Source organism: Anomalospiza imberbis, chromosome 1, assembly GCF_031753505.1.
Source record: "Anomalospiza imberbis isolate Cuckoo-Finch-1a 21T00152 chromosome 1, ASM3175350v1, whole genome shotgun sequence".
Classification (NCBI taxonomy): Eukaryota; Metazoa; Chordata; class Aves; order Passeriformes; family Viduidae; genus Anomalospiza; species Anomalospiza imberbis.
In genome coordinates, this window is record NC_089681.1 from 13308055 (window position 1) to 13323389 (window position 15335).

Genomic DNA, 15335 nt, shown 5'->3' on the forward strand with positions numbered 1-15335 from the left:
TTCACTCCTACTTGAAATAAAAGTCCTTTCATATTCCCAACTATTTTAAGACACTTCTATGCTGCCAGAGCAGAAGAAGTAAAAACCAGGATCCATAATAATTGTGTAGCCATGTGGACATCACACATCTAACCTGCAAAATATAATTCCACATCTGGATTCTGCAGACAGTAAAAGGCTCTGATGCTCTGGTCTTTAGACATCTTTGACAGAAAGATTTGAAATGTGAAGGCAGATCCATCACCAAGTCAATGCTTGAGATGAACCCCACATTTAGGTTGGATATCTTTATAAAGGCATTTCTAAAACTGGAAGAATTGTATGAAGGAAGGAGAAACAAAAAAAAAAAAAAAAAAAAGTTAACGGCTGAGGAAAAAATAATTACTCCCAAACCACTAGTTTTGCTACCTGTCACTCTTCTTTAATAGTGATGATGTTGCAGCTTTTTTAAACAGAAACAGCAGCAGCAGTGTCCAGGACTCAGGTTAATGTGCCAGCTACGCATGAATGGTGCACATTATAAATATACATTTAAGGTCTTTTCATGCATACCACAGCTAACAGCCAGCTCCACTTCAGTGTTCTTCCAGTACTGCTTTTATGGAGTAGCCTGTGGTAAAGGAAGGCTGGAAATGGCAGTGCTAATGGTAGCAGCAGATGACTTTGCACATTATTCAATTTCTGCTGCATCTGATTATAAATTCAGGTGGGAGATGTCAAAAAGCCAGGGAAGTAAAACTCTCTTGTGTTCATTTTCTCACTCAGAACTCGACATGTTTGTCTCATCTAGTTTTTCATGCTGGTAGCTTTGTCTCTTGTTTCACTGAGACTTTGCTCTTTTCCAGGTGCCAGGAGACAACGAGAAGCACTGGAAGCCAGTGTTAGTGGTTTTGACAGAGAAAGACCTCTTAATATATGAGAGCATGCCACGGATTAAGGAAGCCTGGTTCAGCCCTGTGCATACCTACCCCCTTCTCGCCACCAGGTACCTTTGCTTTTCAATCATGACGGCTTTCAGGAGCAGTGGGAACAGCTGAGTCAGCCAGGAACAGGTATAGCTGGTACATAGCTATAGTCACACTTGAAATGTTGTGGTTGGAGAAGCAGCTTCTTCTTCATTGGGCTCATGTGCTGAGCTTAACTCCTCTCTTCTCCTCCATTTCAAGTTCTGGCTGAAGATGATGACCAGAAACGCACTGAGATTTTGAACATGGTAACTTAGCCTGGATTCAGAGGCAGGAATGATGAAAAAGAGCCGAGAGCTCAATCTCCTGGGATTCCTATCTCAGTGTGCAGACCTGTAAGCTAGGCAGAAACACCCCAAATTCCAGCTGCTCCTCCAGGCTGAAAAAAGTGGACTTGTTGCCCTGACTTAAATGTTCTGATGTGGCAGTTCTACACCACCAGTTTGGGCCTTTTGGAGGGTTCCACGTGATGGAAGCACTTTCAGCACAGCTTCTGTTCCTGCTCTAGCAAATTAGTTCCTGGCTTTTTTAGCTTAAAATGGTAAGCTTGGAAGACACATTCTGGAATCTAGGTTAGAAATAAGCATTTGCATTATTTTGAAGGTAACCATTAACACTAACTCAGAGAGACCTTTCCCATAGTTGCCTTTATGCAGTGGAAACTGTCTGTGCTTCTTGTTGTGAATCCTAATCATGTTTCTCTGCCAGTATGGCCAAAGGGCTTGAGAAAGAGCTGTTGTTCCTTGTTTCAGCCTTGCTACAGGCCTCTATTATACCATTTTCAAAGAGTTCTCATTCAGAAGGGCTGGTTGTCCTGGCCAGAAGCAGTGGGGCTCTTACTGCACTCTCATTAGTTAATTTTTGTTCTTTGTGTCTCCCCAAATGAACTGACGCTTTGCTGCTAAGTCATGATGTTAAAAAAATAAAAATTGAACTCACTGATTTACATTTATGGTGCGTTCCATCAGTGGGAAGCCACCTTCTGACACCCCCTTTGTTACCCTAACATGGGGTGAGAGACACCAGCTTGCAGCCTGCTGCATGATATGGTGCTGGATGCAATGACAATTCTAGGTGACAAGCCCCAGTGAAAGCCGGGTAAATATTGCAACCAGTGTCCAGCTGTATCACTGTGCCTTAGAGTTTGAGAAGCAATAGCACCCTAGCATCAAATGTGATGCATTTCCTCCCCTTTTTTTCAGGGTTTCATTTTTACATTAGCTCAAATCCTTCTTAAAGTGACTGGGTATCTTGTAGTGCAACCTGCCCCTTCCTGGCCACTCGTCCTCATGTGTAAAGACAACTCCTTACTGAGTATTGCCAGCTTCCATCATCAGTGAGACCAATTTACTGCATCAAATAATTTAAGTCCACATCTTGAGGAGTCCTGTTACTTACTTATTTTTTCTCAAGAGGTCACATTGGATAGCAGACAGCCTTGCCTTGGGTGGGGATGGTCATCTCCTTGTCTGGTGGGATACCTTCCACTGGTTTTCATGCTGGAGGGGAATGAAAAGTTGCACAGCACATGTGTCAGGCTGCTGAAGGGTCTTTACAGACTGGGAAGAAAGCAAGCCAGGATGGTCTGTAAGAAAGCCAGGGTGCAGTTCAGAAAGGACAGGTGCAAAGGTCAGTGCTGGGGAATAATCACCTCTGCTGTTTTGGGGTGGAATATGAGCAACAAAGTAGTTGTTCTGCCAGGAAGCACCTGAGCCCTGTGATAAAATTGCTTCAATCTAAGGTGTTGTGTTTTTGAGAGGGGAAAATGGAGACAATAATCTTGGGTTATAGCAGCAGTGTTGCATTTTGGGCAGATGTAGTGATCATATCTAACTACAGAGGAGTAAAGCCTCAGGTGATACTCCATGTTCATGAGAGGCATTGCACTTCCAAAAAGATGCCAGTTAACTGTGGAAGGTCTAGAAGAAAGCAATGCAAATATATAACATAGAAACACTATCAGGAGGGGAATACTTAAGAAACCTTAGTAGCTTAATCTAGAGAAGTCCATGAAAAACATGTCAATAGTTTTCAGATATGAAGAGAAGACACAAGGAGGACAGGGGACTATCTTTTCCAGATCCCTCCTGAACACAACAGGATATAATTGACTGCACTTGTGGCAGGGAATTGGTGAGGTACTGGTTTAGATTCTCTGGGAAAGGTGTGCAATCCTCATCAGTGGGGGCATTGAAGGATGGGTGACACACAGTTGGCCCTGCTCTGTGAAGGGACATGTGCTGGGTGACCTTCTGACAACCATTCCAGTCCTATTTCTGAGATTTCTTACTAGTATCACTGAATGTAACACCCAGATAAAAAGACAGCAGCTATACAGATTTTGGTGTTCAGAATGGAGTCACAATGTCATAAATACACATACACACATATATAGCAGACTCCATAAATCTGCTACAGAGATTTATAGATCATAAGTATATATTTATGATCTATAAATATATATTTATTGATTATATTTATATTTATGATTTAGGGAATCTAAATCATACATATAAATTCCCTAAATCATTACACCTCCTGTTTTGGATGATTTTGATTAAAACTCTGCAGGGTCCTGCTTTTATGATCTATCACACTGAGTACAGTTATAGCAAAAAAAAGAGCAAGGTTTTCTGTTGGTATTGACTGCTGTGTTCATTCTCGGTCAGTGATTCCCCTCCTTGTGACAAGTTTTTTAATCCCCTCTGTGCATTGATCAGTGCAATTTAGAACTTTTCACCTGGAAAGTTTGCAGAGCACATGTTGTAATCTTAGCTGCTACCATCTTTCAGATTTTTATGAGTCCTTGGGAAAATATTTTTGCTTAGCTAATGCATATTTGAAAAGTTGCTGAAACTGGAAAACTTCAGTGCCAGATACTGTACAGAGTCATGCTTAATCTACCCAAGACATAATGAGCAGAGAAAATTGGAAAATGGTAGAAGGATTACAATCTTCTCACAGTCCTTTAACAGCAAAATTTCAACATGCCCTTCTTGTTTGTTGATAAATTTGCCTACAACCTATGGATGCCATTAAGACCTAAAAGTATTTTCCAGTCAGTCTTTTCTAGCTTTGTGTGGAATATAAATAATAGCTCAAATAAAACTGAGATCAGATTTAAGTTGTTCCTTTAAATCTCTGCATGGGGAGGCAGGGCAGCTGGCACACAGCCCTGACTCCAAGGACCTTTTTGTCATAATCTCTGTTTCAGTGTTTCCTTATGCTTGAATAACAGTGCCTCCTTCTAGCATGGGAATGGGGCTTAAGTAATTACATCTTATATGTCTGCAATCAAATTCCATTATCTATCATAGCCAGATATGAAAGGAAAGGGGAAAAAAAAAAAGCAGTCCATGTTGGGCTCTGATTAAAGATCAGGTAAGAAGCTCTTGTGTACAGCTGAGGTCTGTAAGCAGAAAGTATTAAAGCAGTTTGAAAGCGAATGACATGGAAGGAGTCCTCCTTTGGAGGAAGGAGTTTGGGCACTGATTAGTCATCTGGGCAAGTGGGCAGAAGGACAGACAGAGAGCACTGTGTGCCCTGAGAGCCCCGCGAAGGTGTATGGGTGCTATGCAGGTTCTCTGCTTGTCTTCCCAAGGCAGTGAGGCGGGCTGTGGGTGCCTCCATGCAGATGAATTGAGAGAATGTGCGTAGGTTTCCAAGGAGTACAGCCATTCCAGGACAGGTTTCAAATGCTAAGTCGGGGTGCCTTAGGAAAGGTCAGATGGCAGTGGTGTCCTGATCACAGTGCTGATGCACTTGTATGTGGTCTCTTCTGAGCTAAATCTCAAGTGAGCAGCTGAAGGCTTCCTTTGAATGTCAGTGCTGGTTTCACTGTCCTTTCTGCAGAGACCATTAGATCTGGCTGTTGCAATAAATTGTTGAAACTCTTCCCATAGCATTAGGATGAGACGCAGGTCCCAGTGCATCTCACCCTGCACCAGCACTCCATGTTAGACCACATCCCTCTCGCTATCCCACGTTCGCAAAGAATAAGGTTAAAAAGGTCCCTGAAATATGGAGAGACAAGGGCGAAATGAGAGAAGCTCGGAAGTGTCTCCCTGGCTCCCTGGGCGTGCCAGGGCTGCGTTTTCAGCCGCTGCGCTCCGTGCGCGCCGCGGGGACCCCCGGCTGGGCCCGGCCTTCTCCTGCCCTCTCGCGGCTCCGCCTGCGCCGCCTGGAGCCTTCGGCGCTCGGGGCTCAGCTCTCGGGCTCCGGTGCTCACAGATTCCCTCAGAAACCTCCACCGAGCACAGGAACCTTCAAGGGCTCGGGCGGATATTACCAGAGCCGGGACTGGGGTGCATTTTGGCTCTGGGGTGCAGCACACGCCATACACACAGAGCCTCCCCTGCAGTCACTGTGATGGGAGGCAGGAGCGAGGGGAAGCCTTCTGTGAGGTTTCTAAGGCTATTTTTTGCCTTTTAAAGTATCTCTGTGGTCTGTAGGATAAAAGACCTTCTATGTAAATGAAATGGCCCACAATGATGTAACTTTATTAAAGCATCCTTTGACCTGTACCCAAATACATCAGTACTGACAGCTGGTACATAAATACTATCAAATGTCCTCCTGCACATTTGTCTAGTTCATGTTTAAGTGCATAACTTTCCAAAGCATGATCTGGAGTTGCTTGATGGAAAAGCATTTTGAAATAGTGAGACTGAATTTTTAATAATGAGGAGATAATAATAAAAGGCAGGCAAGAATCAATGTTCATGTTGGATTTGTTCACACACTTTAATTTGTAAAGTACGTCTTCATTCTACCCATATGCTGAAAAACCTACAGTACTATGGATACAGCAGGAAGGTGTGGGGGAGTGGATGGTGGTGCTGTGTGTTTTGGAAGGAAATCAAACACTGGATCCATCTGTTTGTTATGTATTCAGTAACATAAGTAATAGAAAATGATTTTTGGTATAGCTAATGAGCACTGCATAAAGGAGATGACCCAGGAAAAAGGTGGAATAGTTTTATTTCTAACTACAAACTTGATGTGATTTTCCAGGCTGCTTTTCCACAGCCCAGCAGCTGAAGGAAGCATGAGAGCAGTGGCTGTGCCTGTGCCTGGGTGACCACCCAGGGACAGACAAGAGCAGATGTCACTGGAGATTTCAGTTCCCTGATTCCTGCCTTAATTATCAAGATGTAGCTTCCCCTCAGAGTTTGCACCCTCTTAAACCAAATGAAAGGGAATTAAAATTTTGGGCTCTTTGTTTGCCACTCAGTCCCCAATTGCAAAATCTGCCAATAGTACAGATAGGAGGCCCTGAGTATCAAAGTTGAGTGGGGCATTAACTCAGCCTTTCTAGAGGGGAAAAAGCCCTTCTTGTCCTGCCCAGACACAGGGCAGGGCATCTCTGACCAGGACATTCTGTGTCTCGCTTCCCAGGAGCTCTTGGAACCAAAAAATCAAGGGGGATGCTCAAAATCAAAAGAAAGTTTCCATGAACTTGAGCATGAAGAAATCTTGCAAACCTTCTAGTGTGGTATGAAAGAGGGGTGCATCTGTTTGCCACAATGTGCATCCCAAATGCCAGCACAGACTGTAAGGGAACTGAGGAAAATTTCAGATGCCCTGTGGCTGGTGTTTCAATTACTGAAAAGCTAAAGTTGTGCTTTTTCTTTTCCTTTCTGCTTTTTTCTTTTCTACTAAAGCATCCCTGTTTGGTGGCATACCTGTACAGTGTCAGCTAACAGGCAACTATTCTTGCTGATGCAAAACAGTAATTTAAGGGTAAATTAGTATTCAGTAAATTAGTTTAATCTAATGTTTTCTCCTTTAGCACAAGTTGTTCTACCATGCCACATACTTTATAGACTACTATGAAGTATACTGTTTGCCTATAGAAAGATAAGCAGAAGGTACAAGACAGAAAAAAGCTTTTCAGACAATATTACTTTTGTGATTGCCTCTGAGGGTTGGTCTCTGAATCTCAAAGAATGATGAGCTCCCCTGGATTATTCTTTTCAGATGTATCAGTGCTGTGTCCCTGAGTGAATTCTGTGTTGACTGTCCATACTTTTATAGGGAAAAAAAACAACATAAAAGGGCAGATTTAAGGAAGAATTGTTTTTTACGAGGTATTGATTTTCTCACTCAAAAATATTCCCTGCTATTTTTGTTTGCCCAGATGAACAAACCTTTTCTGGCCATAGGAGATCAGCTGTTGATGCTGGGCAAAAAAATGTTGATTGCAGACAAATGTGAGAGAATTTCAGATTACAAGTAGCTGCAACATTTTATATTTTACAGGTTCCTTACGGGAATAGTAAGTACAAGACAGTACTTTGGCATCTACATATTTTACAGAGCTTCATATTTTATTCAGCTGTATTTATCATTGAATTTGATGGCAGATGTTTAAGGTTTAGAGCAAATGCTGCTTCACCGTGGAAGTTGGATTCAGCTGCCTCATCTGAGCCAGCACTTGTATCTGTGGACCAGATTCCATCACCACAGACCAGTCAGGGATTTCTCTCAGTTCCTCAACCAAAGGGATGTTTTGTACAATTCATTAAGTAATTTTGGGACATCCATGTCATCACCTGTGTGTCCAGCTGCTTCCGTACTCACTGCCCTGGACCTCAATCTTCTGAGAGAGAATACAGAGGAGATGCGAGTTCTCATGCTCCCAACCACGTGTATTAGGAATGTGCAGAGCAGAGCTGTGCTCAGGTGGGGATTTTGGTGCAGTGAACTGTTGTTAGAATTTCCTGATGTGTTTTCAAATCCAACTGCAGGTTGGTTCATTCTGGCCCAGGAAAAGGCTCACCGAAGTCAGGGGTCGATTTGTCTTTTGCAACCCGTACCGGTACAAGACAAGGGATTGAAACTCATCTGTTCAGGACTGAGACCAGTCGAGACCTCTCATTGTGGACGAGGAGCATAGTGCAGGGCTGCCACAACTCTGCAGAGCTCATCACAGAAATCACCACAGGTGAGTAACACCTGCAGCACTTCCACACCTCCACACCCTTCCCATGACACTTGTGCCAGTTCAAGTTCCTTCTGCTAGAGGTGATTTACTTAAAAAAATGTGCATGTTTGGGATTCTACTTGTTTAAAATACTGTCAGGTTCTGAGCCAGTCTCAGCTGCTGTGGTACCTGTGTCCGGTGACACATTCATTGTCATGCTGACTTTTGGGTTTGTTTTCAGCATGTTGTTTCAGAAACGAGTCTGTAGTCAGCCACGTAGGCCTGCATGTCAGAGAGGAGTAATTGTCAGAGGTTTGTCCAGAAACCCACAGAAAAGAACATTTTTCTGAGACTCAGGAAACTCCTGAGAGCCCAGCAGGAGTTTCTCCTGCAGAGGGAGGAGGCAGAAGAGGACTGGCACATTCACAAGTATGAACTGGTCATTTATTCACCCAGCTCTACACAATAGAGTAAAAATACGCAAACCAGTATAATAACCACATTTTGATGGGTAGTAATTTCCTTCCCTAAACATCAAGGTGTCACTTTCCAGTGCTTCTGTACATGCAAAATCAATTGTAATATAAGTACTTGGCTGCAGATGCTCTGGACTGATGTCCTGTTTGGCCAGGTAGCTGCAAGCCCCGGGGTGGCTCTGGGGTTTGAGGCTGGGCCTTTCTCTTGAGTGCCCCCAGGCTTTGCAGTCCTTCCCCTGCTAGTCCTACAATTGGCAGGGCTGTTAATGTTGAATTTTATCTCCAGTTGTTTCCTGAAAATGTGAGAGCAGGAGCCAAAGCACAAATCCAGCCATGCCAAAGGGCAGTTCTTGTTTCTCAAAGCTCAGCCAGAGCCACGTGGCTGCTTGCCAGCTGCCAGGCCCTAGCCCCCACAGGGAGCACAGGATGCTCTGTGAGGGGCCTCTGATGTGCAAACCAGCCAGAGAGCTCAGTGGGAACCAGCTCCAGAACAGGTCCATCTCCTCAGCATTCTGACATAGATGCCATTCTTTCCAAAAAAGAAGGGCATCAGCCCCTTCTTTTATCACAGCGCTTTTATGCCACTGCCAAGGATCCTTCTTGGTAGAATTGTTCCAAGAAAGTGATGGAATAGAGAGTTTGGGACGTGAACTCCAACACTCTTCATTCTTTAATTTGGATCATGGCCTCTATTTCAGAGCTGAGGGGGAGATGCAGTCTTTCTGCTGCAGTAGCTATTATATACAATTATCTGGGCCCTTTTTCAATTACCACGACACTAATGAGACTCAGGAATGTCTTCATCTTTGTCAAAATACTTTAGGGAAACCCTTTACAACTCCTAATTTTCTCATGCATTGTGTGCTGTGTTTATTGATTCTGGCTGTGTCTGTCAGATGCAAGAAGAGTAGTTGTGACTTTGTCAAGGTTTCGAAGGAGGAAACACCTCTGAGCCTTCTTAAACTTCAGTACACTGTTTTTTGTCAGCATGTAAATGTATGATGGAACATGAAGAACTGCTTTTAAGAATGTGAGAGACTAAATTTTGATTTCTTCTCCAGCTTGCACATACAAAAGCCAGGAGTGCCGCTTGACCATCCACTATGAACATGGATTCTCCCTTACAACCGAACCGCAAGATGGTGCCTTCTCCAAGACAATTGCACAATATCCCTACGAAAAACTGAAAATGTCCTCAGATGATGGGATAAGGATGCTTTATTTAGACTTTGGAGAAAAAGATGGAGAAATTGTAAGTACTGTGTGCATGTTACCATGTCTTTGGTTGTCCTACCGGCTATGGGGTGGAGAAGCACTAATGGAAGTTGTAGTAGATGAGCACTGTAGGCCCCTTCCAACTGAAATACTTTATTCTATTCTGTTCCATTCTAACAATTGGCCAGTGCCAGGTTCTAATACCAGTGTTTAGACACTGTGTTTTCTAGCACAGTGTGATGATCAGGCTTTAGAAGGAGATAAACTAAAGACAGTTAAAATTGTAACACCATACAGAGATGAAAGATTTGTCATATTTTAGAACAAACTGTAGCTCTAAATGGCCAGATGTTAACATTTTTGTGTGTATCCATTTCACTTTTGTAAATGATTGAGGGTGGAAGAACTTAAGAATGAGACTTTATTAATTCCAACGTACACATAGGGACTTCATGTTATGACAACAAGCTATGCTTTAGGTGGTTTTGAACATGTAGTTGCTGAAAAAAAGTTACAGATGTTGTGCAAACTGTCTGCATAGGCCTCTAAGCTGTCAAAATGCCTAAAAATAAGGTGCATATTCCAATGAGCAGTTTAAATCCATTCATTATGAATGTAAACATAGTCTTTCCTCCCAGATTTTTTTCAGCAGTTCCTAAATGTGGTGGGTACTTAATTTTAAACATCATCTTTGTTAACATATATTCTGCAAACTCATTTTTTTCAGGCTTTGAAGGGAATTTTTTACTAGCTGTCAATAAAGTTGATTTATGACTGCTGGAAAGGTGCTACAAATGAGTGTTTGAGATTGCTTAAAAAATCACCAGCAAGGGTATCAGCAAAAACCAGATTTAATATTTAGCGACAGCATGACAGAGTTTGTTGGCAAGATTCACTTTACTGCCTACAGGACAATTAAGGCACACCAAGGAAACAAAGCAGCAACAAAACCAGTTAATCAAAATCCAGGCAATCAAAATAGAAATGAACTGAGAACTGTCTATGGGGCTTGTGTGTGTGTTAAGGCGTGCGTATCAAAAGGATAGCGAAGGCAAGGATAAGAAAGAACATAGTCTAAAACCTTAAGAGCACTCAAACTTTACAGTACTTTAACTTAACTTATACCTTAAACCTAACAATTTCACAAAAGAACAACACTTAACTTATACCTAACTTGACTTATAACTTAACAATTTAACAGAGGAATAGCAGCATTTAACCCAACTTACGACTTCAAAGTTGAACTTAGCAACTCAACAGAAGAACAACATTCAGCAGCCTTTAACTTTGCTTACAACTTATGACTCAACCTTACTTACAGGCCTAACTTACTGAGATATCTAAGGTTCTTAAGCACCTAAGAAAACAGCACGTTTCCCAGATTTGCTAAAGCATATACAGAGTCAGTGCAAGCAAGGTACCTGTGAAAAATTCCCCTCGGAGGTCAGGGAAACACTCACTTCGGATGCTTTTGCATCTCCCAGTGGGAAAAGGGTCAGGCCTCAAGGACTGAGGGTACCAGCCTAGGACTTGTTGTTTGGTGATCCTCCAAGTACAGCAAACCTGGGAGTTCCCTGGCTCTGAGAGGCCCCGCTTAGAGGGAGGTGCTGGTCACAGCCTACTGCAGTTCTCACATGGTCTCATTTTGGACAGGTGTTTATAGGGTCACAAAAGAGTCAGCTTTTGTCATAACACTGTTTCATCCTGGCCACAGTTTGGGTCGGCACTTTCTCTGGAAGTGTGAGAACAGGAATGTTGTGCTGTTCAGGCAAGGAATACAGTTTCCAAGGTTGTTCATAAGGAAAACAGGAACTCCTTAGACAGCAGTAGTTCTTGGGAGCAGAGGGGTGCTTCTGATAAGCTTAAGAAGGGATGAGCCCAGGTGCTGCTTTTCAAGGCCAAGGCCTAACGAGCATTTCTCAGATTGCAGTGCAGCATGGAAAAAGGAGGAAGCAGGGCAGAATGCACCAACACAAAAGGCAAACATGGCCCTGTTGGGCCTCTGCACACTGACAAGCCTGTCATGCTTAGCAAGCGCATGGTGAGATCATCTGAAGCATGACTACAGAAAACAAAGCCTGAGTTCAGTCTCACTGCTGGCTGGGAGAACAGAGAAGCAGCTGTGCAGCATCGGCTGAAGGTACTTCAGCTGCACCAACAGCAGATGTACTGGGCATCAGAAAGAACAGTCCCACCACCATCCCAGGCAGAAGTGGCCAAAAAGATGGGGTTGAGCCTCTTGAAAAAGTGCTTGCACAATCTGACTCAGTTTTCTGCCGCTCACCCAGGTGATACAAAGCCAGAGGCATCAGAGGCACCTGCTTCCAAGATGCTTATTAGTTTTAGTAACCTAAATATTTGCAGCTGAATGTAAAGGAAAAACAATATGGTGTAGAGAAGAGTTGTTATTAATAGAAGCCTGTTCAAAATATCAGACAGCAGTTTGAGTATTCAGGAAATGATTTCTTGTTTGAGCTATAATTCTCAGCTTGATTTTTTTTTCTGTACTTTCAGCAACTGGACCTTCATTCCTGTCCAAAACCAATTGTTTTCATCATTCATTCCTTCCTGTCAGCAAAGATCACGAGACTGGGCTTGGTGGCATAAGTGGGATCCATCTGTTTCTTCAAAGAGAGATGGGGTAACCACACTAATCTGAAGTACAGTCAACAGCAGCAACCCTGGCAGCAGACACCAGCCTGAAACTCAGGACGGGGCATTGGTCATTTCTGCAGTCCTCCAAGGCCCAGGTTTCATTTTGAGCAGCTAAAGAGATGGCATGAGAAGGAAGACGGGGGATTTCATTGTAAATAATGGGATTTTAAAATCCCATATGAGACCGTAAAAGCGTGTAGTACCATACATGTAAATGTTTCAGAATCATAAATTGTGCCTATTTCAATGTACTTGTCTATATAAAGTAAAGGGCTATGCAGACAAGAGCACTTGTTGGTTGTGATGCAAGCCAAGGTTTGTTGGGGAGAAATCCTCTAAAGATTATCCCATCACCTGAAAGTAAAAGGTTCTTTCAGTTATAATCTCTGCACCTCTTCCAGATGTTTCTTTTAGAGCACTGCCAGAACCTGTTGCATGAATACCCAGCGGAGCCTGCAAATACACACCTTTGAGTTGGACACTCTGAAGCAATCCAGCTGTGGGCAGATAACAGCTGGACGCCCCCCCCAGGGGCAGTTTCACATTAAGCAGTAACCACATGTCACCCACATTCCGCCAAAGCAGGACCAGCCATAGGGATGGTACTGAGAGCCAGCTGTCAGGGGGGCACAGGCAGGAGGGTCCTTTGTTAATGAACACAGGATGCATTTTTATCGTGACTTCCTAGAACAGCTTCATGAGTTTCAGCTACCTGGGATCCCCAGCTCAGGTAGAAGTTACCTGAATCCATTCTGAGGCATGATGATGCTTCTGCCAGCATATCTCCATGGCAGTTTTCCAGTAGAAAGCCATACTAAGATTCTGTCCTCCTACCCCTACTGAGTCACTCCCTTTGCTCAGATAAGGCTGGTTGTGTGGTCTTCATAGAAGAACAAACATAGGGGAGGAAGAAGACTTGATTTTATGAGTTTGTGAAAAGTTTATTAAAGCAGCTCCACAACAGTGAGAAACATACACCAGGGCAGGAACATGAGCTACACTCCTTGACATGGAACTGCTCCTATGGGCATGACTTGGCAAGACCAGATTTCTTGCTGGAGAAATACAGGATGTTCATCTCCATGCCCACAACTTACTGGTGACTGTTGTGACTCAAAACGTGATTCACTGAGTTTCAGCCTTATTCACAGCTACTTGAGCAGCAAAAAGCAGGGAGGAACGCTGACTTTCAGCACCAGAGATGATACACACAGCTCGCACCTGGAAATAATAAACTGGCATCACGTTGGTGGCTCCCACCATCATTTCATATTCATCTGGTGGGAATAGGCAGAAGCAAAACAGATACCACTTACGTTGTTCTTCCTTTTTAAAAGGAACAGCTTCACACAGGGGTGGGGTTTTGTCTACTTTTAGAGTGTTGCCCTGAATTCACACTTTGAAGGACAGGGAGTAATATATTCAGTGTTTGTGGATGTTGAGTTTTCATATTACATTTCTTTTATTCCAGAGAAAGCACATAGATTTCAACTTAGCATCACTTGGCTGGCAAAGGGGAAAATTAAAAACACATTTTGGTTCCATGTTTTTAAGCTAGGTTTGAGATTTAAGCATGTCATGCTGTCTATTCAAAGCATAAAAATATGGTGATTTCCACAGGTATCTTAATCATCAAAACCAATTAAAATACTGGGATGATGGGCTGAATTCATAAATACAGAAAATAATCACTGAAGGGGCTCAATGCCCCATTGGAAGAGCAGCCCCACTCCCAGGATCTCTCACCAGTCAAAGGCACACCAGGGAGAGATCCACCCAGCTCTGCACTTTCATTTTATTGTCATGGTACTTGCACTTAAAAATTAATTCCTCGTGTAAATTAACAAAGTAGGAGATAACATGTTACATAACTTACCAGTAATTTCCAGATGGACATTTCTCATTTAGTGAACACTGCCATTCACACAACTTTCTGTGGCAGTTACTTGGGACTCCTTGGGCTTGGGAGCTTCTAGGAGAGATCTGAGAAACTGAGAGCAGTCGGTACGCAGGGGGACAGGACTCTGAGGAGGTCATGTCACCTTACCAAGGAAACTCTTGTGTCAAGTCTTTGAAAACCAGTTCAGGACATTTTTATTGCTGTTCCAAAGTACAACTTAAAAATTTGGAGATAGGCTCCGATAAAAGTTCTGGGGGGGGTAGGTTAAATACATATGTAAACTATACTGCACTATTTCCTTATTCCTTTTAACACTTAAAAATCACTGGAATGTTATACCTAACATGTATGTGCATTGTAAATATTACAAATTCCTGTATTAGTGCCAACAATTAAATTACATAAAATGTAATCTAAGGTGCTCAGTACTATATGAAGTCTAAGTGAATAACTAAACAGTTTGCAAAGAAAATTCATATTATATATATTTATAGAAAAAAATTAATGATGATTACAGATGCTATTTCTTCATTTTCAGATTTTGGACTGATTCATATTGGATGGGATAGACAAATGAAATATGAACCTACTCCACATTTATAAAAGTATAGTGAATATTTATATTTTAGAGGAAAAGAATATGTTTAATAAAGTCATTTATTGGATTTTTGTGAGGTGAGCTTACTTTGTATCCAAACTATCTGGAAGGCTGTCCTTTGGTTTTGGGCTGGGTGAAATGCATTTAAACTTTAGTGCTTCTGTTAAGTATTCTGTTACTGGAGAGAACTGCTAATTGCATTGGTGGAATGTCTTAAAAAATTAAACTTTAAAAAAAAACCCCTGAAATCCCACAGGGATGTTTCAGGGCAGGTCATTCAGACATCTCTGCTGAAGTTGCAATGCTTTCTCTGTCACTTATACTGGACTAGGTGGTAACAGAAGACTTACAAAACAATTAAGAAAAAGCAGAAATTTCTGCTCAAGTTTCTGCATTCAAGGACTGAGGCCAACATGTGCCTTTTTTTCTCTTATGAATGGTTATGGGAAAAGAAATATTTTTTCTCCTTTGATTTAATTCTTAACTTAGTGGCCCAAACAGAAAAGCTAACTGTGGGAATTTAAGCCTTTTCTTTCAGTCTGACCCAAGTTATGACAGAACAGTCTCATGGAAAGCCTAAAAAGGGATATTCCACAGTTTC

At 42.5% G+C, this 15335-nt stretch overlaps 1 protein-coding gene across 1 annotated transcript in view; it reads left to right on the forward strand.

Moving 5' to 3' along the window:
- Positions 1-15101, forward strand: part of SNTB1 (syntrophin beta 1) — a 122487-nt gene extending 107386 nt beyond the window's left edge. Inside the window, exons 4-7 of the mRNA XM_068182204.1 lie at positions 846-985; positions 7715-7911; positions 9428-9618; positions 12096-15101. Coding sequence (XP_068038305.1) covers positions 846-985; positions 7715-7911; positions 9428-9618; positions 12096-12188 — 621 coding nt within the window. The 3' untranslated portion in view covers positions 12189-15101. The remainder of the gene's footprint in view (positions 1-845; positions 986-7714; positions 7912-9427; positions 9619-12095) is intronic.
- Positions 15102-15335: the final 234 nt, after the last annotated feature.